Source organism: Petaurus breviceps, unplaced genomic scaffold, assembly GCF_028583685.1.
Source record: "Petaurus breviceps papuanus isolate PSGF00001 unplaced genomic scaffold, PetGlider_PUasm1.0 90769, whole genome shotgun sequence".
NCBI lineage: Eukaryota > Metazoa > Chordata > Mammalia > Diprotodontia > Petauridae > Petaurus > Petaurus breviceps.
Genome location: NW_027187341.1, coordinates 11271211 through 11297880, shown reverse-complemented (window position 1 = coordinate 11297880; position 26670 = coordinate 11271211). Strand labels below are relative to the sequence as shown.

At 35.8% G+C, this 26670-nt stretch overlaps 2 protein-coding genes across 2 annotated transcripts in view; one reads left to right on the top strand and one right to left on the bottom strand.

Moving 5' to 3' along the window:
* Positions 1-62: 62 nt before the first annotated feature.
* On the bottom strand, positions 63-26633 carry WBP4 (WW domain binding protein 4). The gene is made up of 10 exons (XM_069068637.1): positions 26080-26633; positions 24984-25056; positions 21553-21615; positions 21349-21472; positions 19122-19307; positions 15784-15830; positions 15190-15265; positions 6304-6509; positions 3390-3562; positions 63-452 (listed from the first exon to the last, which is right to left on the bottom strand). Coding segments are annotated over exons 1-10 (1161 nt in total). The 5' UTR covers positions 26082-26633; the 3' UTR covers positions 63-241.
* Positions 9282-26670, top strand: part of SUGT1 (SGT1 homolog, MIS12 kinetochore complex assembly cochaperone) — a 241438-nt gene continuing 224049 nt past the window's right edge. Inside the window, exon 1 of the mRNA XM_069068639.1 lies at positions 9282-9299. Within this exon, the coding sequence (XP_068924740.1) occupies positions 9283-9299 (17 nt within the window). The 5' untranslated portion in view covers position 9282. The remainder of the gene's footprint in view (positions 9300-26670) is intronic.

The following is a 26670-nucleotide window of genomic DNA, read 5'->3' as shown; positions in this document are numbered from 1 at the left end:
AATGAACACACTGCATAAACAATGCAACATATAAGATTCCCATTTTAAGAACAAAAATAGGATTCACATAAAAATAAAAAATAGATTTATTACAATTCACATCTAGTACAACTTAGAAGTCTACATTCTTAGTATCTAAACTATTAAAAACAAACAAAAAATAGCTTACAAAGTTAGAGGCTCTTCTTGTCCAAATAGGTCCAAAAGAGGTCAGACAATGCTTTTTGTTTTTAAATTAAAATTATTGATCACCTCCTCTTTGTCTTAAATTTCTAGATTTTCCATTATCAAATCTTCTCTTTTTGAAGACGGGGGCTACTCCTTCTGCCACATCTCCGAGAGAAGTGACTGTTTTTTCTTTAAATGTCACTTTTGGGTCCCCACTCATATCAGCAACTGGAGTTCCTATGTATTCATCCTCTGTACTTGGAAGTTCCAAATCTATCTTCTCACTGGAGTTAGAAAGTAAAACAAGAACTATTATGTAACAATCAAAGGTGGAAACTTTTTCAAATAATGTATGTCTTTAAATCAAGCCCCAGAAACACTTATGCCTATTATATAACAGAGTTTGTTAAGAATGTTTTTTTTTTTTTACCATATAGGTTGATTTCACCAGTTTAATTTAAATAGTTTAATTAAGTGGACAAATATGGAGAAAGGATTACTTTTAAAATAATAACAGCTATATCAATTTTAACACACATTTATGGAACAGATTTTATGTTCCAAATGGAAAATAGATAACAGATTTATAAAAGAATTCATGCAAAAACCCAGGGACCATCATTCCAAGACAGTTACAGAAAGACTAATGCCATCTCATCAAAAAAAAAAGGAAGAGAACTGACAGACATTCTCAAAAATTATGATAAACAGGCACATGTCACTGCAATTATCAAATGTAACCAATGTTGGTTTACCTCTGAATGAAGGCTATGAAACAGATCCAAGAATGGAACCAAAAGGCCCTCTCCATGGGCAACAACCAAGAAAATGTCAACCAAGAAGAAAACAAATGACTGAATAATGAACATTTGTTTACAGAAACGGAGGTATTTATTATAGCAAGACCAGATCATTGTTATTAGAGATTACTATGAAGTCATCCTTAAGAAATCTAGATGAAAATTTTACTACTAAGTGCCAAAACCCCAAGATTCTAGAATTATAAAAACAGAAGTTCAATATACTTTGTAAAGATGCAAGGAACCTCATACTACAAATTAAAAAACAAATCACAAAACATTCTTGAGAATTTAACAAATTGTTCTAAAAATGGAACCTCATCAAAGGCAAAATTATTGCCCATGATTGCCAGATAAGATAGCTAACCATAAAAATTTCAGAACAGTATTTTTAATAATCCACATGGGATCTATAAGGGATGCTTCTAACTTCCAAACTATGAAACATCTCTCAAAATATAGAAACCTAGTAGAAGTTGAAACCACATGGAAAAAGAAATATTTATCATCCCTTTCTCCTCAAGGTTGGAAGCTGTCCCGAAAATGTCTTCAGAGAATCTACAGAAGATGAAATTTATATCCCTACACTTTTATTCATTTACAAAATCTATAATTTTATCTGCCTGTAAAATAGTCTGAATATTAAAGATGACATTGTTATTGACTATGTTTCTATGTGAACTCTATTAGCTATGAAAATGAGAAAAAATAACACATTTATATTTAAGATTTAGGAAGTACTTTTTTCACAACTGTGTAAAGGCAAGTACCGTGTTTCCCCGATAATAAGACCTATCCCGAAAATAAGCCCTCCCCTTACTGTGTAAGATTCCTCTAAAATAAGCCCTCCCCCGAAAATAAGCCCTATTGAGATTGCTACTGTAGTGAAGGTGATCCCCTGTGCTACATGCTACTTTACGGTACCCTCTGTATGCACCGTCCCCCCCCCCAGGTGAAACGCACGCCGCGCTCCGAGCTACATCCAATCAGAGCTGCAGCAGTGAGCGCGTCATCCTGTGATGGATCCCCAGTGATTTGCTTATTGAATAAAGGTACATTTTTTTGTTCACATTTACCTGTTTATTAAAATTGCTGTCAATGTTCATTAAAATAAGCCCTCCCCTGAAAATAAGCCCTCTGGTGTTTTTCTGTCCAAAAAAATTAATAAGACAGTGTCTTATTATCGGGGAAACACGGTAGCTTAAGCATTATTATCTATTTTACAGATGAAGAAACTGAAGTTCAGAGAGGTAAAGCCATGGTCACATAGCTTATAAATGTTGAAGCCAGGACACGGACTTAGGTTTCCTGATCTCAAATCCAGGACTATTTTCCACTATACCACAGTGTATTGTGGCATACATACATTACTGAATACCTCTATCTCCACTATGTATTCATGATTATTTTTGTCAAATAACAAGTTTATTAATGACTATGCATATGCATTGTTAATTATAAGGTATGTATAACAGTAAATATGATCCTTGTTCTTAATATGTTTACAATTTAGTTGGGGTGATAAAATATTCACACAAAATGATTAAAAAGATCACAATATGATAAGAGTAAGTACAGACAATATTCTATGAGTTCAGATGAGAAGTATTATATCTTGCTGAGCAGATCAGTGATGACTTCATGAAATTTGGGGCACCTGAGATGATAGGATTAATAAAAAAGCATATTTGAGGAGGAGGGAACGATGTGATATTAGGTTTCGGAGAAGGTGAGAAGGAAGTCTGATTTGGTTAAAATAATGGAAAATGTACTGGTGCCAGATTGAATAAGGTTTTGAATGCCAAGCTAGAAGATTTGTCAACTGAACATATTTCAGTAATAAGATATTTAAAGTTTTTGTCAGTGAAACATTATGAGAATTGTGTAATAGGAAGATTAGTTTAGCAGCTATGTTTAGGGTAAACTTGGGGGTAAGGAAGAAAATGGAACTGGAGAGACCGACTAAGATGCTACTTTCACAGTCCAGGCTAGAGGCAAGAAGAGTCTGAACTGGGGAAGTATGTAGGGAGGGTGGGCAGGGCATGCACAGCAGTGAGACTGATAGGGAAGGAATAGGAGAGCTATTTCTAAGAAACAACTGATAGGGCTTGGTGGTAATTGACTGACTTGATAGGAGTGTGAGTATAGACGGAGAAATGGATGATGACAATGTTTTGAGTATAAGTAACTAGGAATGTCATTAACAAAAATAAGCAGGTAAGAAAGAAGAACAGGTTTAAAAAGGTAATGAGGTCAGATTTGGAATTGGAAGGTGTATGTAGGATCTTAGCTAAGGCTACCCTGAGTGATAGCTAAGACTTACAGGTGGAAAGAAGAGACATATACAAAATGCCCAGAATGGTAACCAGGATGCTAACTTCTCATATTAACTGTATATATAAATAAGTTTCTGCTACTTACTAGGGATTATCCTCTTGCTTAATTTCTTTCCACTCCCCATAAGGGTTTGGCTTTTTAGGAGATCTGGGTTTTTCTTCTAATGGACCTGATGAGTCTTGGTCCTGATCACCATCACTTTTTTCTTTCTTTGATTCAGTTTCAGTTTCTTCAGCATGATCATTTTTAGTTCTTTTCTGAATGAGAGAAAAGAAGATGACTGACAACTGTATTAAAACAACCTTTAAAAAGGTTCTAATAGTTTTACTTGAGTATATGATTGCTTCAAGCAGGGATTGGATAGCCACTTGGGTATATTACAGTAGAGATTCTTTTTTGGGCATGGGTAGAACTAGAATAGAAATTTGTCAGTGCCATGGTTATGATTTATAGACAATTCTGCTCTTATCATGAATACTGAAGCAATTGAGAGGACTTAGGTTCTTCTGCACTAGCAAAATCTCAGTTATGTCCTAGTCCTGCTAATCTGGACTTTTCATAGTAATATAGCAGTATTATGATAGGGGCAGTAAACCTATAGACCTTTATTTTTTTGGCCATACAATTTAAGAGAAGTTACACATTGGATTCAACAGTGCTATATGTTAAAGAATGTAAATTCTGGGTACTAAGTGTAAGGTACTTTCTGATTCAGAAAAACATGAGTCTCTACCTTCAGAATAGGCATGAGCATAAAAAAAAAATGTCTTTCAAAAGACACCTGAATCAGGTTCACTGTGCATCATTTCCAAGGGACCTGGGAGGTAGAGACTGGGAAGCTTCAAGAGGTTCTATTAGTTACCATGGTTAAAAACCACCCAAAGTACCCTAAGACAAAGGAGTCAAATACATGGCCTGGGGTCCATGTAGCCTACAAACTTAAAGGATCCTTACTCATGGTTTAGTGGCTCCTACATTTCTATCTGAGTCTAACACCACTACTCTAATGTACTCTCAAATAGAAGGCTCTGTGAATACTTCTGATGCATTTTATCGCCAGAATCAAGAAATCAAGGGGCCATGACTTGGCTCCTTTCTTTGTCTTTTTCTGCATGCGTGTTAGATGAATCATTTAAATTAGTGGTGTCAAACTTGGAGAAATGGGGGTCTCTAAACCATATATAAAGATTCCTGTAGGCTACATATTGACCTAGGAGACCCCATATTAATATTATCTATATTTATTGTATTTTCATTTATTTTTGCAAAATACTTCCCAGTTACATTTTTATCTGGTTTGGACTGTACTTGAAAGTGCTGTGGGTATTAGGAAGATTAGTTTAGCAGCTATGTTTAGGGTAAACTTGGGTTTTTTTTTTTCCACACAAGCCACATGTTTGACACCTCTGAACTAAATCACAGCCCTCTTAGTTATATAAGATCTACTTTACTGATAGAAAAACTTTACAGTGTAAAGCAATTTATAGGTACACAGCTAAAAATCACAGATTCTAACTTAATACTGCTTAATAAATAATTCATTTATATTTTGCATTAAGGTTTATAAAACAGCTTTCCTCATAACAATCCTGTAACGTAGTGATATGCAAGTATTATTATCCTCTTTCTGTAGACTAAGCTCTAGGGCTCAAAGAGACCAAGTGAATTGCCTGTGGTTACACAGCTATGAAGTAGGAGAGCTGGGATTCAAACTGTGGTCTTCTAAATCCAACTCTTTTTCTATTCTATTCTAACCTGCTTTACCAGCTGGGTTATTTCCAAGGGAACATTAAGTTCTATCTGGTTGAACTCCAGATGCAAATCCCTGATCAAGAACGTCTGGTTGCTCACTCTCTTCATCTCAGGACCAGAACTTCTTGAATAAGTCTCTTCACCATGTCCTGCCAGCCGGGATCAGGGCTCACAGCTGCTGTTCTGTTTCTCTTTCTCTCTCTTTCAAGGATTTCTTGACATGACTGTGTTTCCTATGCTAGTATTTATCTTTTTATCTTCTACAGTTCAATTTTCACAAAAGTAAATGTATTTCCATTAGGATTATCTCAGCCAAACAGTAATACTTATCAGATATACAAATAATTGGTGAGAAGAGTAATTTGCTGAAAGGTGCACAGGGATTTTGATCACAAACAATTCTGTGTACCTGAGAGTTGTTCACATCTATATTGTAAACTACTCTGCTAATCTGGACTTTTCATAATGCAAGAGGTGACCCAAAGAAAAATAAGTCAAAACCTGAGTTCTGGATGGTAAAATGAGTATGTAGACTTATTGATGCTTTGGAATATCTTGAATATGGAAAAATACACCTAGGGGTAAACCTTATGGACTTTCATGAACAAAAAAGGAAACAGTCTATTAAAAATGCCAAATACAATAAACTTGAGTAAAAAGAAGACTCAGAATGCTTTTCACTTTTGTTGTCAAATTTCTTAGTAATTCAATATTTTATAGGTATAAAACATATCATATATATGTATTATCAGAAAAGGAGGTAGGCCATTTGTAGTTATAAATAAAGGATAAGAAGCAGGCAACTCAAGTGTTGCACTAAAATGTCAAATATCAAATGACCCAGAAGAAGGTCTCCAAAGTTTGGAGGTGTGAGAAAGCAGAAAATAATCTCATGGGGGATTTCTGGAAGATCATGGATAAGAATTATGCAGGGGGAGAAGGCATGGATGAGTTGTTATCTGTACTGGTGAAGGGAGTACTTACTTCAGTGGGTAAGTAGATGAAAAAAAATTTCCAATTAGGAAGTGAGATGTACAGAGAAATTATTCTGCAAAAATGATTTCTATTTCTGTTGTCTAGTAAAGAGAGCACTTAGCTGGAAGTCTATCAGTGACTTAAAGTAGATTTATATGTTACTTGCTCTTGCTTCACTTTGATTTTCTCTTCTACTGTGAGGTAGAATTAACCTTCTGAGCCTTTATAAAGTTTTTTAATATATTGGAGAAAACCAAGGACAAAGACTTACCCTAAACTTTATTTTTGGCTTTTGTACTTCTGTAGAGCTCTCTGATTTTTCCTCCTCCTCTTCTTCCATTTCTTGTATTTCACTGGAATCACTATCTGAATCAGATGACTTTGATTCAGCTGGGGCATCAAGTGCTTCAGTACTATTACTAGAAAGGGGCTCTCCAACTTGTGGAACAAAATCCTCAGGCTTCTCCCATTTGGATTCTGTTCCGATATATTTAATACAGCATTTTAAAAGATTAACTTACTATGAAAATTTATAACTATTTAAACTTAAAGCTATCTACAAAAATATAAGTTAACTTCTCCCTTTGTGTTCCTTCCCACTGTCTTTGTTCATTCATCCTATGTTTTTTCTTTATATACTTGTAGTTAATGTATATATTGATATTCAAGTCTGTTTTCTTAATCTCACATTACTTCACTATTAAACCTTTCCATATATCTTTATATTCCTTATATCTCATTCTATCTTAATTACGTGATTGTGTTGTGATTACACTGTTGAGCTATTCACCCACCCATAGACTTTTAGGTTGTTTCATACCAACAACATGAACATTATCAAAATCACTAATTTTTGTTATATGTAATTTCTAGAATAACATTTAAGATCAGAAAGTTATCATCATAAATGTTATTTTTAAATAATTGAGTTATATTTATGCGACACTAACGGCAACAAGCTGAAAATTAATTTGTGTCACTCCTTATTGTTAGATACTAATTCTCCAACAAGCAGATAAGGAACTAACTATTTTCTAAAGATGTAGTGCTGATTAACATTAGTCAGTTTGCAGGCTCCACTGCTTCCTATTTGGGGATCTTATATTTATACCTTTTGGAAATTGAAAATCAGGAGGCCTAGAAATTAAATAAAATAATGAAAGATCCTACAAAATCCAGGACCTTGATTCCACTTAATTCAACATATACACTTATTAAAAACCTACTATGAGCAAGGCAAATATGGAAAACAACAGTCCCTACTTTCAAGGAATTTATAATCTACTGTTCGAAGGGCCTGTGATTTCTTCAGTGTGGGAACCCTCTGCAATGATATATTTCAGCGATTCTCAAAGTGTGGTTTGGGGACCTCTGGAGGTCCCCAAGCTCCTTTCAGGGGGTCTGTGAGGTCAAAAAACTATTTTCACAATAATATGAAGATGTTTTAATTTTTAATACTGTAAATATTAATAGATATAACTCACATAAACAAAAACTCTTTGGGCTCACCTCAGTAACTTTTAAGTGTAAATGGATCCTGAGACCAAAAAGCTTGACAACTGCTGATTTAGTCTAATTTGAGTGTGAACAATAATAAACCCCTCTACAAATCCTCCAGCAGGTTATCATCCAATCTCTGCTTGGAAGACCTCTAGTTATGGGGAATCTATTATCTCCCAGGGCTGTTAATTCCACTTTAGGCATGCTTTGTTAGGAAGTTTTACTTACTTTGAGCTATAATCTATTTCTCTGCAACTTCCACCCAATGGTTCTAGTCATGCCATCTGGTGACAACCAAAACAAGTCTAATATTTGGTCTAACTATACAGATCATATGTTCAAAGATAGCTATCGTGGTCCTTCTAAACCTTTTCTTTCCTATGTAAAATATTTTCAATCAGAACAATATCCTTGTATGGCATGGTTTATAATTCTTTTGCCCCCCTTGTCATCTTTCTTTGGAAGTGATTCAACCTGTTTATGTCCTCCCTAAAGTGTGAGGCCAATAAGTGAAGAACTGGAATAGGTCAGATTATAGTAGGACTTTCACCTCCCTTATTCTAGACACTACTATTGTAGACCAAATCAAAATTGTTTTTTGTTTGTTTCCATGCTATATTATTATTACTTTTGTTATTGATGTTGAATTTGAAGTTAACTAAAATTCCCAGCAGAACCTAATCACATGACTAGGGCTACAATAAGCAGGAATGAGAGCATAGATACACTGAAGCAATGGAATCCAGAAAGACAGAGATATTGGGAAAATATTTTGCTGAAATCCAAGGCATTTTATATCTAGCATATTTTCCTGACCTACCAGTTTGGTAAACTTACTGGAAAAAAAAGATACGTGGTTATGAAATTAGAGCTCTCTTTTGAAAAACAAACAAAATAGAATGTTTATTTTTACTCTGTATTTGAAGTTAATTTTAAAATAACTATTATAAATTGAGAGCAAGTCATATTTCCTGAAAGATTCAATTAAGGGATCCAGAGTTAAAATTTATATTGGAAATACAGAAACAGAACCTATCAAATGAGCTTAGTAAGTAATTTCATTTGGAGTAATAATAGCTCAATTTGCTGAGAAGTTGAATTAGTGCCTTAATTCTAACACTGAGATAAACTTGCAATCGTTGCAAGACATACTGGTTTACATTAGAAAACTGGGAGAATAAGAAAAAAATATTAACCAGCCCTTTATCTTTCACATTAAGAAATGTGTCAAGTTTAACTTTTGCCATTTTAAGACGAGCTTAATTTTAGTTAGTTGATCTACACTGACACCTAGTGGTCCTTCTGACATTTAGCACACATTTGTAATTGGCATTTTTTTCCTCTTGCTTATTATATTCTGATCTGTCACTATGGTGCATATTCTATGCCTACATGGATGATCCTAGAAACAATTTTATATATGATTTTTGCTCCTCTATGCCAAAAATGAGTTAACAAAGAAACTTCTGCTAAAAAAAACCTTAAATGTTAATTTTACTAAGATGATAGGAAATGATCATAAGCTGATGACAATCATGTCATAATAGACACCAGGCTATTTATATAAAGCTTATAAAGCTGATTTAGTGGCTTGATATTCTAAACGTCAAGTAACTTCAATGGGAACATGAGATTCTCAAAGACTTCTTGATGCAGACTTGAACAATTGCAATGAAAAAAGGAAAGGAATGAAAACTAAAAAATCAAATGTAGTTGTGTAGTAAAAGTTTTGGGACAGCTAGATGATGAAATGGATGGTACATGGGGTCTGGAGGCTGGAAGACTCATCTTCCCAAGTTCTAATATGGTCTGAAACACTTACAAGCTATGTGACCCGGGGCAAGTCACTCAATCCTGTTTGTCTCAGTTTCTCATATATACAACGAACTGTAAAAGAAAATGGCAAACCATTCCAATGTCTTTGCTAAGAAAACCCCAAATGGGGTCACAGAGTCAGACATGATTGAAAGCGACTGAACACCAGTAAGAGCTCTCCAATGAGATCAGATTTTGAAAAGTCATGTTTGAAAGATGGAAATGAGGGGACACAGAGGACAAATATGAAAGACGGATGCCATGTATATAGGACTACTATCAGAAAAGCTAAATTCTTCCAGGACAAATTGAGTTTGGTTAAAAAAAAAAGTATTAATGACAACAGAAAGGGCTTTTAAAAGTTATGTTGAAGATAAGGAGATCAAAGAAACCACAGCTCTACTATTTGGCAAGAAAACCTACGGCAAAAGATAAAAGAGAAAGTAAAGTTGTTCAACTCCTTTTACTTTGGTTTTCTCTATTAAGGAGAATAATCCTAAGACTACAGGAAATTTAACAAAGAATTAAGAAGGAACTGAAATGTCAAGCTAAGTTAGGAGATGTGAGCTCCTAAGCTGAACTCAAGGGAGTTCAAATAACCTGAATATGATGGATAGCCCAAAGTACTGGTAGAATTTGCCCGTAAGACTATTGAACCACTGTCACGATCTTTTAGAAACTACAGAACTAGAATGGAGTTAACAGGATTGGAGCTAGGTGAAGGACTGATTTTTAAAGTTGTCAGTCCTGCAAACTATAGTCATGTCAGTTTGACCTCAATTGCTAGCAAAATATGGGAACAAATAATTAAAGGAACTGTATATAGTTAGCTGAAAGGGGATGGGAAAGGAAGAGTTATGATAGTTGTTTCAATTATCTGAAGGCTGCCATGTGGAGGAGGAATCAGATTTGTACTATTTGGCCTCAGAGAGCAGAAAAAGAAACAAGAGATGGAAATTGCAATGAAGCAAATCTAGACTTGCTGTCAGGAAAAGGCTGTTAACAATTTTTTGCCTTTCCAAAAAGGGATGCCACTGGGGTTCTCCCTTGAAAGTCTTCAAGCAGATGCTGGATGACCTCATATTGGACAGGTTATATTGGGGATTCCTTTGGGTTGGACTAGATGGCTGCTAAGGATTCTTCTAACTTCTAAATTATGTGATTTTGTGGTTTATAAGCACTTATAAAGGTGCATGGTGATTATAAATCAGCATAAATTCAGTTAGCATAAATTAAAGCAGGTAAACCCAGATTACTTTATTTAAATTAGGTAGATCAGATAAACAGAGTGGTCATAGTATACCTGGAAGTCAGAAAGATATTGGGACAATGCCTTGTCTACAGATCTAATCAGTTGTTAAATCTTACCAATTCCACCTCTTTAACTGAGCATGAAGTACCATCTCTACTCACCCTAGTTCAGGCCCTCCTCATCTCCCACTTGGAATATTTCAATTTTGTTATTATTCAGTTGTGTCTGACTCTTTGTGACCATGTCATTTGGGGTTTTTATGGCAAAGATATTGGAGTGGTTTGCCATTTTCTTTTCCAGCTCATTTTAAAGATGAGGAAACTGAGGTAAACAGGGTTAAGTGACTTGCCCAGAGTCACATAGCTAGTATGTCTTAAGTCCAGATTTTAATTCAGGTAGATAGATGTCTTCTTGACTCCAGGTCTGGTGCTCTAACCACTGGGCCACACAGCTGGCCTATATTTTAATAGCCAGTTCTAACTGGTGTCCTGGCCTCAAATCTCTCCTATCTCTAATTTATCCTCCATACATCTCCCAAAGTGTTTAATTCCTCTAGTACAGGTTTCAGTTTATCATTTCCCTGCACAAGCTTCTGGGGCTCTTTTGCTTCTGGGATCATTCCTTTGGAATTTAAAGCCCTTTATAAGCTGGTTACCCCCTATCTTTTTAGTTCTATACCTTACTCTCCTCAGCTATTCTATAATTCAAACTGGCCTTCTTACTCATTCTATTTCCTGCCTCCATACTTTTGTTCAGGCCTCCCTTTTTTACTTCTGTCTCTCAGGATCCCTAGTTTCCTTCCAAATTCAGTTTAAGTGCCACTTCTTACATTTTGCCTTTCCTGACTGCCCTAGGTGCTAATGCCTTCAGATCTGAAATTATCTTGCATGCTTTACATAAACTTAAATATATATGTGTTTTCCTTCAGCAGAGAATGTAAGTTCCTTCAGAGTAGGAACTGTTTCATTTTTATTTATTTTTTGCCTTTTTGGAGGGCAATTAGGGTTAAGTAACTTGCCCAAGGTTACATGGCTAGTTTGTGTGTGTGTGTGTGTGTGTGTGTGGGTATTAAGTGTCTAAGGCCGGAACCGAACTCGGGTCCTCCTGACTCCAGGGCCACATTTTAATTTTCTTAACCCCAACACATGGCACACCATATAGGCATTTAATAAATGCTTGTTGGTTGATATAAAGGATATTATGAGACTGAGAGATTTGGACTTAGAATGGATGCCAGATAGTACTGATAAGGGGATTTAGATAACTGAATAAAGAGACCTCAAAAATATTGTTGATTGAGGTCGTCTCTACTGGAAAACACAGATTTCTTTCTTTGGTCTTATTTTAAATTATGCTATTAATGACTTAGATAAACATATATATGATCAGTTTTTATTTACAGATCATATCAATCTAGAAGGTAAACCAATGTGGCAGAATCAGGGTTCCAAAGGGTTTCAACAAGTTAGAAAAACGGGCTAAGTGGAAAACTCTACATTTGGGTTAAAAAAACTACACAAAAGAATTGGAGAAACATCTATAGAAAATAGTTCATGTAAAACCAGTGTCTGAGGGTTTTGGTGAATTGCAGTCTCAATGAGACACATGTGACATGGGAGACAAAAGAAAAAATAATACAGGGCAGAACTTGGGTTGCATTAAAAGAGGCATACAATCCAGAATGAGGAAGGTAAGAGTCCTGAATTTTGCTCACTAGAGCAAATTACATAAGGTATAATATGCTCAGATCTGAGTATTATGGACCCAAATGTGGGGCCTTTTAGGGAGGGCAATTAGGATTGGACTGTTTCCAGGGAAAATCAACAAAGATGGTAAGGGAAGTCATGGCATGACACAGTTGAAAGAACTGGACAACAGGGTTTATTTTGGGGAAGACTCTGCAGGTAGGGACAGAGTAGGGTAGGATGTGAGATATGCTTGTTTGTCTTAAAAAACTTCCTAACAATCAGAACTACCAAAAAAATAAAAGGAATGTCTTGAGAGATAATGAAACCTTTGAAGGAGGTCTTTTTTTTTTTTTTTGGAGATTGAGATGACAGGACTGGATAAGAACTGCAAGGGAGCTTAGAAATAATTTTGTTCATGTTTTTGGTAGCGTTTGAACTAGTTGATCACATATGTCTCTTCCAACTCTATATTGGTTGGAACTATGATTTCATTGGTCCATGGATCTCCTGAATGAGGAAACTCCCTTTTATCAATGATCTTTTCTGTAATTTAGTTTTAAGATAATTTTTTTTTTCTTTTTTTTGGAGGGGGGAAGGCAGGGCAACTGGGGTTCAGTAACTTGCCCAAGGTCACACGGCTAGTAAGTGTTAAGTGTCTGAGGCCAAATTTGAACTTAGGTCCTCCTGACTCCAGGGCCTTTACTCACTGAACCACCTAGCTGCTCCTTTAAGAGAGTTTTTTAGAGCAGGAGTCATCAAACTATGGTCTGTGGGTCAAATCTGGCCAGATCCTTGTTCTCAGGCACTGAAGGGTTAAATGACTTGCCCACAGTCACAGAGTCAATACGTGTCAGATGCAGCTATCTTTAAGACTAGTCCTTTATCTACTCTGCCATGTTGCCTTTTTTGCTACTCTATAATTCTATAAAATAACATACTCCCCCCTCTAAAAAAAATTGATACTGCTTAGAGAAAACTTAAAAGAATAGTTTTTAAAAATTAAGTTATACTATTTTGGTAACAGAATTAGAATGCTTCTGCAAAACTAATTCAGAAGAAGAAAAAGTACTATTATGGAAATGTAATTAATTACTAAATCAGTTTTATGAAATTAAAGGTTTTTTTTCCTAAAGTAAAACATTGCTGATTTTTCAGTTTATAAAAAAGGCTTAAACTGGCATCTGAGGTGTTCCCCCCCCAAAATATACATCGTAAACAAACAAATAAAAACCATTCCATTCTCTGTTTTTGTATTGACTACCTAATGTTAGAGAAAGCAAGGTATGGGCCCATTCAAGTCACTAAGACTATACTATGCAGAACAGGTGCTTGTCTACATTGGTGGAGTAGGTTCCTCACTAGGAAATCTCTACCCTGATAGAAAGGAAGAAAGAAGGAAATATAACCAAAAACTTAATAGTAATAAAATTACTGGTTGTATGTTCTAAAAATATTTACACAAATGTATTATAATTTTCACCTGAAAAATAATCTGTCTATAAGCCAAAAGAACTTAACCTATAGAATGAAAATAATTTAACTTATAGGATTCTCAATTGTGAAATAAAGAGGCTGAACTAGATTAATCTTTTAAGTCCCTTTCAGCTCTAATGTTCCATTTTTAAAATAACCATTCTGATATAAAAGCAATAAAGACAAGGGTTTAAATGATTTTCCCTTCTCCCATTCTGTTTTCAATCTCTCAGCTGGTGAAAATAAGTGACGTGGGGCACAAGCACTATATATAGGAATAAATCAATGCTATTATATTTTTGATAGAAAGTTTAATATCCATGATCTATAAGTAATTATATATTATAAAAATATATAATTTTATATATATTTATAAGTTTTATAGGACCTGTTCACTCACAATATGTGGCCAAATGATATGAACAGGCAGTTTTCAGAAGAATCACAAATTAATAATAATCACATGGAAAAGCATTCAAAATCTAATTATAAGAGAAATAGAAATTAAAACAATTCTGAGATGCCCTCTTATGTCTATTACATTGGTAAAAATATTAGCTAAAAAGGCAAAAATTCAATGCCAGAAGGACTGTGGAAAAAGGGGTACATTATTACAAATGGACACAATCTTTTAGGAAAGCAATATGGAATTACATAGCAAGAACTACAAAATTATCCATCCTTTGACCTAGTAAGTTGGATCCAGTCCAACTACTATAAACTAAGGATATGCTTTTTTGTAAAAAACAAAACAAAAAACAAACCTTATACACATTTTTTAAGTGATAGAAATGACTCATGTAAAGAATGGCTGAATAAATTGAAATATATGATTATAATGGAATATTATGTCATAATACATGAAAAATATAAATCTTCCTTACTTCTTTTTTATTCTTCATATCAAGTGGAGGTGAAGAAAACAGAACCAAAAGAATACATATACTTTCTACAATGATATAAATATCAACAAAATTCAGAGGTGGAAAAAACCACTGGAAAAAAAAAGTTCAGGGGTGGGTACGTGGCGCAGTGAGTAGAGTGCTGGCTCCAGAGTCAGGACGACCTGAGTTCCGATCTGACCTCAGATACTTAACACACACACACAAAACTAGCCTTGTAACCTTGGGCAAGTTACTTAACCCCAACTGCCCTCCAAAATGCAAAAAAAAAAAAAAAAAAAAAGTTCAGAGGGGGAAAAGTAACATAATTCAATTACTACTTTTTAAAAAGTTACATTAAAAACACAAATAACTTAAATTTAAGATTTTATGTTGTTTTTGTTTGTTTCTATGTGTTTGTTAATGGCTAAGTTTATAAAAAAAAAGAAAAAATAATCTTAACTGTAGCTAATACATTAGGAATTCACAGCATGCAAACAAATCCTTTCTGGTAACTTAAGAGAAAATAGTCAACAAGTATCACTTACCACCTGTTTCTGTATTATAATAATAAGTGTAACCATCTTCACTTAAACCTTCTATCCAAAGAGGCATTGCTGCTTTCTAACAAAAAAGAGCATATAAAATATGCTAAAAATATTAACAACGACAATAACAAGAAATCACTCTGACATTATATATTAAAGGATCAGTAGAGTTTTTTAAAAGGCTCTGTCAAGATACATATTCTCTCAGCATATTAGTATTAAGAATTGTTGGTTGGGATTGGGAACCTGAAACACTGAAAAAGGGAGGCTGGGAAACGAAGTACCAAATTTCTTGGAAGACAGTTCACATCAGCCAGTAATTCTTGAATCATATAGCAGTTCTTGTCAAAGGAGATGAAGTGGACATTTGGGTCCAAACTGGCCTACAGACAGATGAAGAACTATCTCTATGCCACAGGTTACTGACCCCTGACCTAAGGAATTCTTGTAACTATTCTATGAATGACTCTGAGTGTTGAAATAGAAAGGACAAAAATTATAAATTTTTATTTGGTGGTATAAAACAATGTTTAGAAGTACTCTAGCCCCATCAACAGATTAAGAATTTTACTGAACAGAAATTAGTTCAATTACCTTACTAAATTTTCCTTGGAATCCTTCAGGTTTCTCCCACTGAGATTCTAAAAGTAAGATCAAATTTCAGTTACAGTTTTTCTGCTTCCTAAAAACATTTCTAGATTTGTTCCTATAATCCATGAAGGTCACCAATACAATCTGAATATCTAATATGTTCATACAATTTTGTGGGGAGAAATCTCTGTAAGAAAAATCTCTTTCCTCAAGGATTTTATAATCTAATAGGAAAGGAAGACCAACAGACACATTAACACAACCATTAAATATACCATTTCAATCTAACTATAGGTTCTTCCTGAATATAGGCCCCACCACTAAAATACTCTCTGGAAGGAGAAAAAAATACAGGTATATTCTGAAAAATAACAGTAATTATAAGCAGATTTTATTCAGACTAATTTTGTGTGTGTGTGTGAAAAGACTATAAGCTACATTCAGGCCAATATAGAATATATAATATACTATAGCTGTACAGACACAAATAAGTTAACAAAAGCAGGAAAGATGAAATTTTTTTAAATGAGGGAATTACTGCAACAATTATAATGATAATAGAGGTTAGTCATAAAAAGAATCACGTTTTCATGAAATTAAAATTTCATCAATTTTGAAGGAAAATTTTTGCTGTGATGAAGATGGAATACAAAACAGGATGAAGTGTGGGAAGAAAACTAGGTTTCTCTGGAGCACAGAGTATAGAATCCATCTCCTGTATAAATACCAAAAACTACAAAACCTAAGATAAATTATGAGTAAGAAGCTGTTTAAGACTAAGCTATGAGAGAAATCAGATTTGTCAATGCTGAACTCTGGACAGAATAAAGATCCACTCACAACGCTTAGATGGCTCAAGGGTAAGCCTATCTTACTGCTACAGTGCAATGGCTAGCTACTTCACTCAGGACCCAGAGAGGATTATGATATTTAATGCATAGGATTCTGGTATTTAATTCAAAACTGGGGAGTTTTATAAAATAGTATCTATAATGCCACTTACTGCCCAATGATACAAGGAGCTATTTCTCTGATAACACAAATGATACATAGAAATAGGACACTTCTATAGTGCTTTAAGATTTTCAAGTTGTATTATATAAATTCTTTCATTGGAACAACAGTCCCATGAGGCAGGTAGTATTATCACCCCCATTTTACAGATGAAAAAACAAAAACCTGAAGCTTGGTGAAACTAAAGGACCTGCTCATGGTCAACAAGACTAAAAATCATCAGATGTGGGGTTCCAATGTAGGTCTCTCCTCAGGTCCAGATACACTTTTTACTATACCATGAAGCCTCTTAAGTCAATCGAAGATATTTATCAACTGAAAAATACCACTGTTTTTATCAACAGAATTGAAAGCACAAAGCACCAACATGCACAGATGAAAGTATGCTAGGAACAGACACAAAAAGGTCTTGGTTTATCGTTCTCAGACAGAAAAACTATTCTCAAGAATCTCTCACTGTAGAAAGCTGAAATTTGAAGAAGTGGTTATGAAATTCTTTTTATTTTCCTATTAAACTGGGTGTTCATACTTTAAAAAAAAGTTATAAAAGAAAGTTAAGCCAAGGGTTTTATTGGGTTCATTTTTAAGGTTCTAAGTAAAAAGACTAAATTAAAGGGTGTTTTTTAAAACTTAATTTTTTTTTCTTTGCTGAGTGCCCTCAAAATATACCTTCTAACATTTTGTAATAGTGATGGCATTTAAAGATTCCCCTGTATTGGCTTGGTTTTTGGTTTGATTGTGTTAAAACCCAGAGCTTGTTAATCCACTTGTGGGATGGACTTGTTGAGTGAAAAGAGAGGGCTGAACTGGGAGGAGCTGGTGACATAAATTTAGAGAGACACAAGAAAAGAGAGAGGCAGAAGAACTTTTTGGAAGCAGCACCTTTGGAGGCAGAGAGAGACTGAGAGGATTGCTGAGGGCCACTTTGAATTGCCCAGGACTTTTGAGAGCTGCCAAGGACTGAGGAGACATGGCTGTTATGCTGGTACTTTGTCTGTCTGTTTTGATGTTGTTTTGCCAGATTTGTCCACTGGTGAAGGACAGTTCTGTTGTTGCAGAAGTGTTAGCACCTTGCTGTTGGTTCAGAGCTCCTGAGACTGTCCTGCAGACAGAGTGAATTCTGGCCACTGGTGAAGGACAGTGCTGTTGTTGCAGAGGTCCTGGAACCTTGCTGTTGGTTCAGAAGCCCTGAAGAAGGATTTTCTTGTTGTATGTTTACAGAAATCCTGGAAGGGGGTTTTGCTAATGTTTTCAGGGGTCCTAGGACTGTTCTGCAGACAGAGAATGAATTAATGAAGACAATGGCAATGTATCTTGTGGCCTTGCTAAGCTTTGTCTCCCCAGGAACAAAGATTGCTGAGAACTTGCCTTGTGTCAAGGTGAAGAAAAGACCTCCATTTTGGTATTCAATGCTGTGCTTAAGCTTGTTGTAACTCTGGGGTAGATTCAGTTGTGATCCAGGGGTGGGGAACTTTTGACCTTTTTGTGCTCTGTGATTAAACAAATAAATGTACTTTACTTATGATTGGAAACTAATCTCCATTTGAGAAGAGGGGTTTTGTGGTGGACTAAATGAAGGTACAGCCTAGGGGTGGAGTAGTATTTAGAACAGGGACTTTGTAATTGTTTAAATGAATGTAATGTCCTGTGGTGGGGTAGTACTTGATTAAATCAGGTAGTACTTGGAGATTATTGAATCACACTTAGTAATTGCTATATTTTGAATGATGTCATATTTTGATTCCCTCTGTTCTTAATTTGTCACTGAATAAAATGGAGAGCACCTATGCTGCTATTTTGAACCTTGGGAAGTTGCCTTTGCTTGGCATTACATTACACATTTTGGGTTGGTTAGAAAAATTTGAAAACATGTCCCCTTTCAATGTCATGGTTTCTAATACATCAATTCTTCAAGAATAAATGATTTTATCATTGAACATTTTATTTTCTCTTTAGAGAACAGATTATATCCCTTCTATTCTTTTGTGGCTAGTTCTTTAGAGGTGCTGAAGAAAATTCATTGCTTAGTGACCGTCCTGGTGATAAGGCTCTCTAAACTGAAATAAGTAGGTCCTTAGATCAAGGACATACAGTCCAATGACAGACTCATACTTGAAACTTTAATAAGACTTGCTAGAATCTGTGTTCTATTGGCATAGACTTTGAGAATCCCCAGAGACTTCTCTCCCATGATAAAACATCATAGCAGGGCTTTATTAGAAAAAGTAATCATAAAAATTAAAAAAAAAAAAACCCAAAAAACAAAAGCCTGTACATTCTCTGTATCAGATGTTGTATTATATTATATTTGCACCTAAACTACTTACCTCCTGTGATGGTATTATAATAGTAACGGTAACCCTCTGAAGACATGCCTTCTACCCATTTGGAAGCTCCTACGGAATCTATATTGGAAAGGTCTTTTTTCCTCTTTTTCTTTTCCTTCTTCTGATTTGCTACTGAGATAGGTGGGGCCATGCTGGTTACTTGTGGTGTGCTAGATTCTGTAACATCTATAGAGGAGGTGAAAGAAAGAGAACTTATCCAGTGGAGCATTCTTAAAAAAAAGACTAGAACCTATCTTAGGAAACTTTACCCTAAAAGCAGTTTTCACTAGATTTAGAGTAAATTTATGTAGAGAATATGATTATTCAAGCCCACCTGGAATACAATAATTAAGATATAATCCAGTATGAGAATGGATTTCTGGACAGAGAAATCTCCAAATATATATATTTTTTAAGCAATCAGGGTTAAGTAACTTGCTCAAGGTTACATGGCCAGTAATTTCTGGGTGTGGTGCTAAGTATCTGAGCCCGGATTTGATCTCCAGGTCATCCCAACAGTGGAGCCGGTGCTCTTACTCGCTGAGCCACCTGGCCATCCTGAAATCTCCAATATTAACTAAAAGAAACAAGGGTATTGTTCTATACTACATGAATAATATCTGTCTCAGGGTAGGGAGCCATTCTCTCATTACTAAATAAATCAATACCTAATGATTTACTATAATTATTTCCCACTTAAATAAGTCAATATTCACAAGCTCAAAGGACTTATAACTGGAAGAGCCCTTAGGGGTGATCTAATAGAATGCAAGGTCCTTGAGGGCAGACCACTTAATTTCTGCTCCACATCCCCAACACAGTCTAGTACTTTGCTCAAGAAACTGTTGAACTGCACTCAATCCAGGCCAATCTCCTCATTTCATAGATGAAGAAACTGATTATAAGATGAAAAAAGATAAAATTTTAGCCTAAGATCACATCTAGTGAAAAGCACATACAGATTCTCCAACTCCAAACTCAATTCCAGTTAAACCACACCATCAGCATCTATTCAATAATAAACGTTAGCTAAACACCTACTATATGCAATGTAGTATATGATAGGTCCTGGGGTAGTGTTGGGAATACAAAGATAAATACAGCATAGTCTCTACTATTAAAAAAAAATTGGTGAAAATATAATGAATACTATATTGTAAAAGTGAATTATAATTAGAAGTTGCAGGTTGTTCACATTTTTTTTTGAGTTTAATAATAAACTAAAACAATGTTTTGTTCACTTTATTTCTGGTATTATTTAAGAAATCAATAAATAGCTTCTGACCAATGTGCTGTGTGTGTGGTGTTATATACATAAGTTTTCACTGTTTTCTGCAAATAAATTAATTCACAAATGAAAGGTCATCAGTCAAGCTGATGTCAATAACCAAACTGTAGGCATGGTCGTGTGTTCGTGTGTTCGTGTGTGTGTGTGTGTGTGTGTGCTCTAAATCAGAAACGACATAGCTAGGACTGGATGAGGTAAAGAATTTAGAGGCAAGTCCCAATACTATAGATAAGTTGGTGGGGATGGTAAATGTGAAATTATTTGAGTGAGATCTTAGTCTTCCACCTTCCCCAGAACTATTTCCCTCAAAGATTTTAGGAAGTTATGCAATAGCAGCTGGAAACCATGAAACATTTCACAATCTCAAATCCATTATGTCAAAATATTAAAAAAAAAAAACCCAATCTGTTTACATTTATTCTTCTAGAAGAATGTAAGTTTGTTGAGGGTAGGAACTACTTTGTTTTCATCTTTGTATGCTTAGTGCCTACTAGCATGCCTTGTATAGTAACTTAATGTTTGTTGAATTAAATTATATTGATTTCACCTAAATAGCTCCACACAGCTGTTTGATTGTCTATCAGATACCACCAAACAGCTATGTGGAGCTCTGTAGCGTTCATATTAATGAATAAACATCCTTTACCTAAATAACAGAGCCAAATAAGCAATTTAAATGGCCTACAAATAAATTTTTGGTCATGGGTAGATTTAGAAATTATTGCGACTCAGATTGAACTGAGGATTAAAAGATGAAGAGGTAAAATGATAGGGTACAAAGGTCTATGTCTGCACTAAGAGAAAGGCTGCCAATAAAAATAGTATGGATGTCTCTTTAGCGTATGAGCTCCATCAGGGAACCTCACCCATGGAAATAATAAAAGTTTACTCAATATTCTCTCTGATGTTACTTTTAAAGCATGTTGGCAGCTTTTCTACCTGAACTGATTCCAAGCCTTTTCAAATCCTCTTGGTATGCTTTAAGGGCAGCTGCCTCCATTGCTGCAAACTCCTTTGATGCTTTTTCTTCTTCTTTTGCCTTTTCCAGGCTTTTCTGTTTAATCTACAGAAGATATGGAAAGGTTAAAACAAAGTAAAAGGCCCAAAATTAACATGAAAAATATACAAAAAAATTTAAATTACCTCACTGATTCTTTTGGCCACATTTTCTTTATGGTTCTTTCCCCGTTCATGAAATTCAACACTCTTCAAAAATGTTGGAGGTAGAGGGAAAAGCAAAGAAACAAATCATAATTCTTACAATGAAGCAGTAGGATCCAGGAGGGAAGAGAATCTAACTCTTGAAATTTAAATAATTTCTTGAAAGAAGCAAAAAAAAAAAAAAAAGCAAAAAATGAAACAGCTTTAATGCAAATTGGCCCTTAAAAAATACCAGTGAGTTCTTATTATATCCTTTAACATAATGTTAAAATCAAATTTTACTTGAATTCTTAAACATGTACAATTTTAGACTTGTGATGATTTTGGTAAAGAAAAATCGATTAATTAAAATAAACTTTTGTAGTATAAAAAAGAGGGAAGCTGGAGGCTGAGAAAACTCTTGTTCAAATTAAGAACCTGCCCAAATACCATAAAATGTATCATAAGTAACAAGTGTATAGAGGTTTTTTTCCCCCCTCCCTTCAAATTCATAAGGAATCCTTTGTGGGAGAAATAAGAATAGTTCACATTCTAAGTTTACTCCTCAAAGCTGGGAGGAACAAGGTGAATTACAAAGATTCCTTTAAAAAAAAAAAAGAAGATAACAAGAGTGTGAATGCAGATTGAAGCAAACTATTTGCTCTCTCTCTTGTTTATGTTTTGTTTTGTCCCTTCTTTCTCATTGTTTACCCTATTGGTTGTAGTCCTTCTTTACAACATGACTAATATTCAACGTGAAGGTATTTGCAGAACCTATATATTTGATTACATGCTGCCATGGGGGGGAGGGGGAGAAAATTGGAAACTCAAGGGATTGTGGAATAGAAATGTTGTAAACTAAAAGTAAATAAATAAATTTAAATAAAAAAAAAGAAAATGTTATTGATAGATCATTAAAAGTCTACAAATATATCACAATTTAACAGATTAGGTAAAATTGCTATTAAAACAATTCTAGTTATTTTTAAGGGAATAGTATTCTAAGGCAAATATTCATATTTTATTACTTTAAAAGTTTCTTTAAAATAGAATATACTTGTATATGAAAACTACTACAAACTAAAATACTAAATTGTAATTTCTCTAGAAAAACTGTACCTTTAATTGAAGGTTAAAAAAGTAAATCATATTTTGGGTGGTTACTTTTAATAAGCATTTATTTACTATGTACAGTATCTGTCTTACTATTTTATTACATTCATCTCATTCTGCAAATAGTCACTTGACTCAAGCTAAGTGATAATTTGTTCTGGGTAAGTTAAAAATGATACTAATAAAATACACATCGCTATCTGAGTTACCTCCTAGAAGGAAATCATATCAACAAATTTTGTGAACTGAAAAATTGTTGGTACATGTTTTTGAGCATGCCTTAATCAAAACAAAATGAGAGAGGCAATTAAGAACCTTAGTAAAGGATGACTTTTAACTGAAAAGTTTTAAAAGAAGGATAATTTTCATATATTTTCCAATATAGAGCTAAAATATAGTTCATTTTCAGGTTGACTTAGTAGATACCATTAAAAATTTCTTTTAATAGTTCCACTATTCAAAACTTTCAGAGAAAAAAAATTCACCATAATCTTTTTAAAAAATGGTGCAAGAATCTTTTTTACGTTACCTTCTTTTCACAACCATATAGCCCTCCCTTGCAACTAACTACAGGTAAACTCACCTGCAGTTGACTTAAAAGAAATTTTATAATAAACTAAACTTTGAAAAAACTCTTAAGCACAGTAATAAATGAAAAAAATCTAATAAGGAAGTCATAAAAAGGGGTCCAGGCTTGCCAATACTTTAACTTTAAAATGTTGTTTTAGGGACCCTGGGACAAAGATTAAGAGGGCAGGCAAATAATAGTTTCCAATGTATGGCACAAAATTTACTTATATATACTATACCTAGGATTGATTAAATGAATTTTGCCAATATACTTTGGAATGAACTGTTAACTGAGTCCAGGGAAAGAGGGAGTAATAAAAAACCATGTGGTCATTAGTGAAGTACCAAGAGTCTTAGTACCAAATGGATCAAGAATGGGCAACAAAAGATATATGCCTAACATTTTTTTGGACAAGGAAGATGTCTAAAAAAAAAATATCTAAGCCATACATGGATCTTTCAAAGACCTAAGCTATAACAAAATTTATAAATCATTAATCATGAAATCATATTTTTGAGGTCATATTTATTTCCAAAAGAATGATTTATGAAACGTGTGAGGATTCACAAAAAAAAAAAAAAAAGGTAAAATTTTGTACTTTAGGTCTTAGCAGTTCAATCCAGAACAATAAATACTGTTACTGGGTTTTTTTTTTTTGTTTTTGGAGGGGGGGAAGGTGAGGCAATTGGGACGAAGTGATTTGCCTAAGGTCACATGCTAGTGTGTCAAATGTCTAGCGTGTCAAGTGTTGGAGGCCTGATTAGAACTCTGGTCCTCCAGACTGCAGGGTGGGTGTTCTATTCACTGCACTGCCTAGCTGCCCCTGCTGTTTTCTTAAGACACATGGAGTACACAGTTCTCAAAGTATTGATAGTTCTCAAACTGTTGTATCTTTCCATACAGAAAGGACCGTATAGAAAACCTACCCTGAAATTATAAAATCCCTTTAAACTTTTAATGTTAACTTCATATATTTTAGAATCCAACATGGCACATTATTGCCATGGGGATGTCTAATGAATAATAATGAGACCGACTACTCAACAATCTATTTTAAAAAATGTGAAATGGGCATTCATCTATATAAAACATAGTTTAGTAAAACAACAAAATCAATTATTAACACTGCTAATGAAAAAATATATAGTGGAAAACCTCTTGTACCAGGAATAGTAAAACACTAAAGAAACAACCTTGGATTTTAAGGCCTGCTATAATCTGTCTCTAACCTACTTTGTTTGATAATCTTACTGTACAGTACTTCTCTAAATGTTTTCTATTTTCTGGGTTGCACTAATAGCAATTCCCCATCTCATCCTGACTATGCATTTGCACAGCCCATTCCAGAGTCCCTGAAAGAACTCATTCCATACTATCTATTGAAACTACAGTTGCCTCTTCATTCAAGACTAGGTTCAAATGCTACCTCCTCCTTCACTCTTCCAAGATTCCCCCAAAGCTCAAGGTAGTATCTACCTCTTCACATTATTTTAGAGTATTTTGTTCAAATCTCTCCTTCGTCCTCATCAAAGGTATCATGCCTATTTGTACTTTGCAAACCTTAAAGTACTACATACACGAAAATTACTATTTGTATATATATTCTATTTATCCTATCAGTTCTCTAAACTGCATTTTGTTCTAAATAAAAACTGAATGCTTTACAACAGGAACTGATACTGAAAAGTGTATTTTAAAGACATGATTCAAGTTTTTATATTTTGGAAGCAATAATAACGGGAGATCATACAGGCCTATTGTCTGCTATCCAGCACTTGCAATAATCACAGAATTTCTTTGGTTGTGATTTCCAGTAGTCGGCCCTGAAAAAGAAAGGAGGGGTGGGGTGGAAGTCAAAGGTAAGAATAACATTAATACAGAGAAGTTGTGCATACTTTACACATGCCTACGATTTCAAACTTAAAAGTTTCTACTATTGATCTCTGGTCAGCTACATTATTCACCACTTAGTTATACTAATAATACTAACATGATGTAATTAGTCATAATACCAACATGATACACTAATGGTGCATTGTTCAGTTAAAGTTTTATGTGAACAGACTGCATGGGTGCATTACAGTTAAGCTGCTTTCGAATTGCTAGGTTCCCTCATATGCCAAAGGCAAGACTCGGAAAGATGTGACTTCGATTTCAGCTTCTCTTTCTGCACAGAAAGGCAACTGCTAAGACCGATCTTGTAGTTTCAACAGGGATTTGCTTCTCGTGTCTGCCTAGGATGTAACTGGACTTGAGGCCTGTGGGAACTAATAACTGTTGCCCAAATCACTGGGGGGGGGGGGAAGGGCACTCGGACCAAAGTGTTAGGATTTTATCAGTTACAGCATATTTTTTTTGCTTTTCCTTTTCCCGAGGCAGGCGAGGAACACAGAAAAAAGTTGCTAAGGAAGCGGGCCATCCCTTTATCTTGGGAGGGCAGCTTTTTCCGGGCGGAGAGAAGCTGCAGGCCAGGGGCAAACTCTTTAATAAGATGCCACGGATCCAGGATGGCCTGGCACATTCGCAGGGGGGTACCGGGCGGAGGAGGGGAAGGCCTAGTGAAGGCACGGTGAGTAGAAGGGGCGGGCAAGTGGGGTCGAGAAAGGGGTCGGAGAATCCTCCCTTAACCGCGCCCCGGAGTCTCGAGCGGCTCGTCCGCGTGCACCGCCCAGCCCTGGCGAAAGCGGGGACCTCGGAGAAACACTCCCGATCTCCTTGGTCCCTCCCACCCATGGGCGCCAGCCCCGGCCCCCGTGCAGTGTGTGCGGGGGTGCATACCGCCCCGAAACCTGAGAGCGCAGTTCGGGGTCGAGGCTTGGGGCGGGGAGAGAGCCTGCGACACTCACATGGCGGCTGCAGCGGCTCCAGCTCCGCCCTCAGGCTCTCGGGGTGGTCAGCGCACGCGGGCTTCACGGGGACCTGCCCGCCTGGAGGCCCAAGGCAGCCCCGGAGTAGCCGCCACACTGGGGACCGGCATCCCACAGTCCCGAGCTACGGGTGCCGAGAGAACTCAAGCCACGTTTAACACTCCTCCTCCCCCTCCTTCCGTCCCGCGAGCAGGGGCGGTACTCCAATGGGGGGGAGGGGAAGGATTATAAAGATGCCCGAGGGAGATTATAAAGGGGCTGAGGTCAAACGAAGCTAGGGTCCGATCCCGGCGGGAGCAGTAGGGGCGGGATCCGAGTCCCGCGACTAACTCGGTGGGCCAGCAGCTTGAGCACCGCCCCTCCCCTCACGCAAACCGCGGTTCTCTGAGACATTGTTGTTCTCGTTTTAGCCCCGAGGGGCCCGTGAGGGGGAGGACGGAGACGGGAGGGGCGGTGCCGCTGACTAAGGTGGGCAGCCAGGTGACCCAAGTCCGCTCCCCAAGACTAGAGAAGCTGCAGGTTTCGTTGCCTGCGCGCGATTCTGAGGGAGGCGGAGGTGCCTCCTCAGAA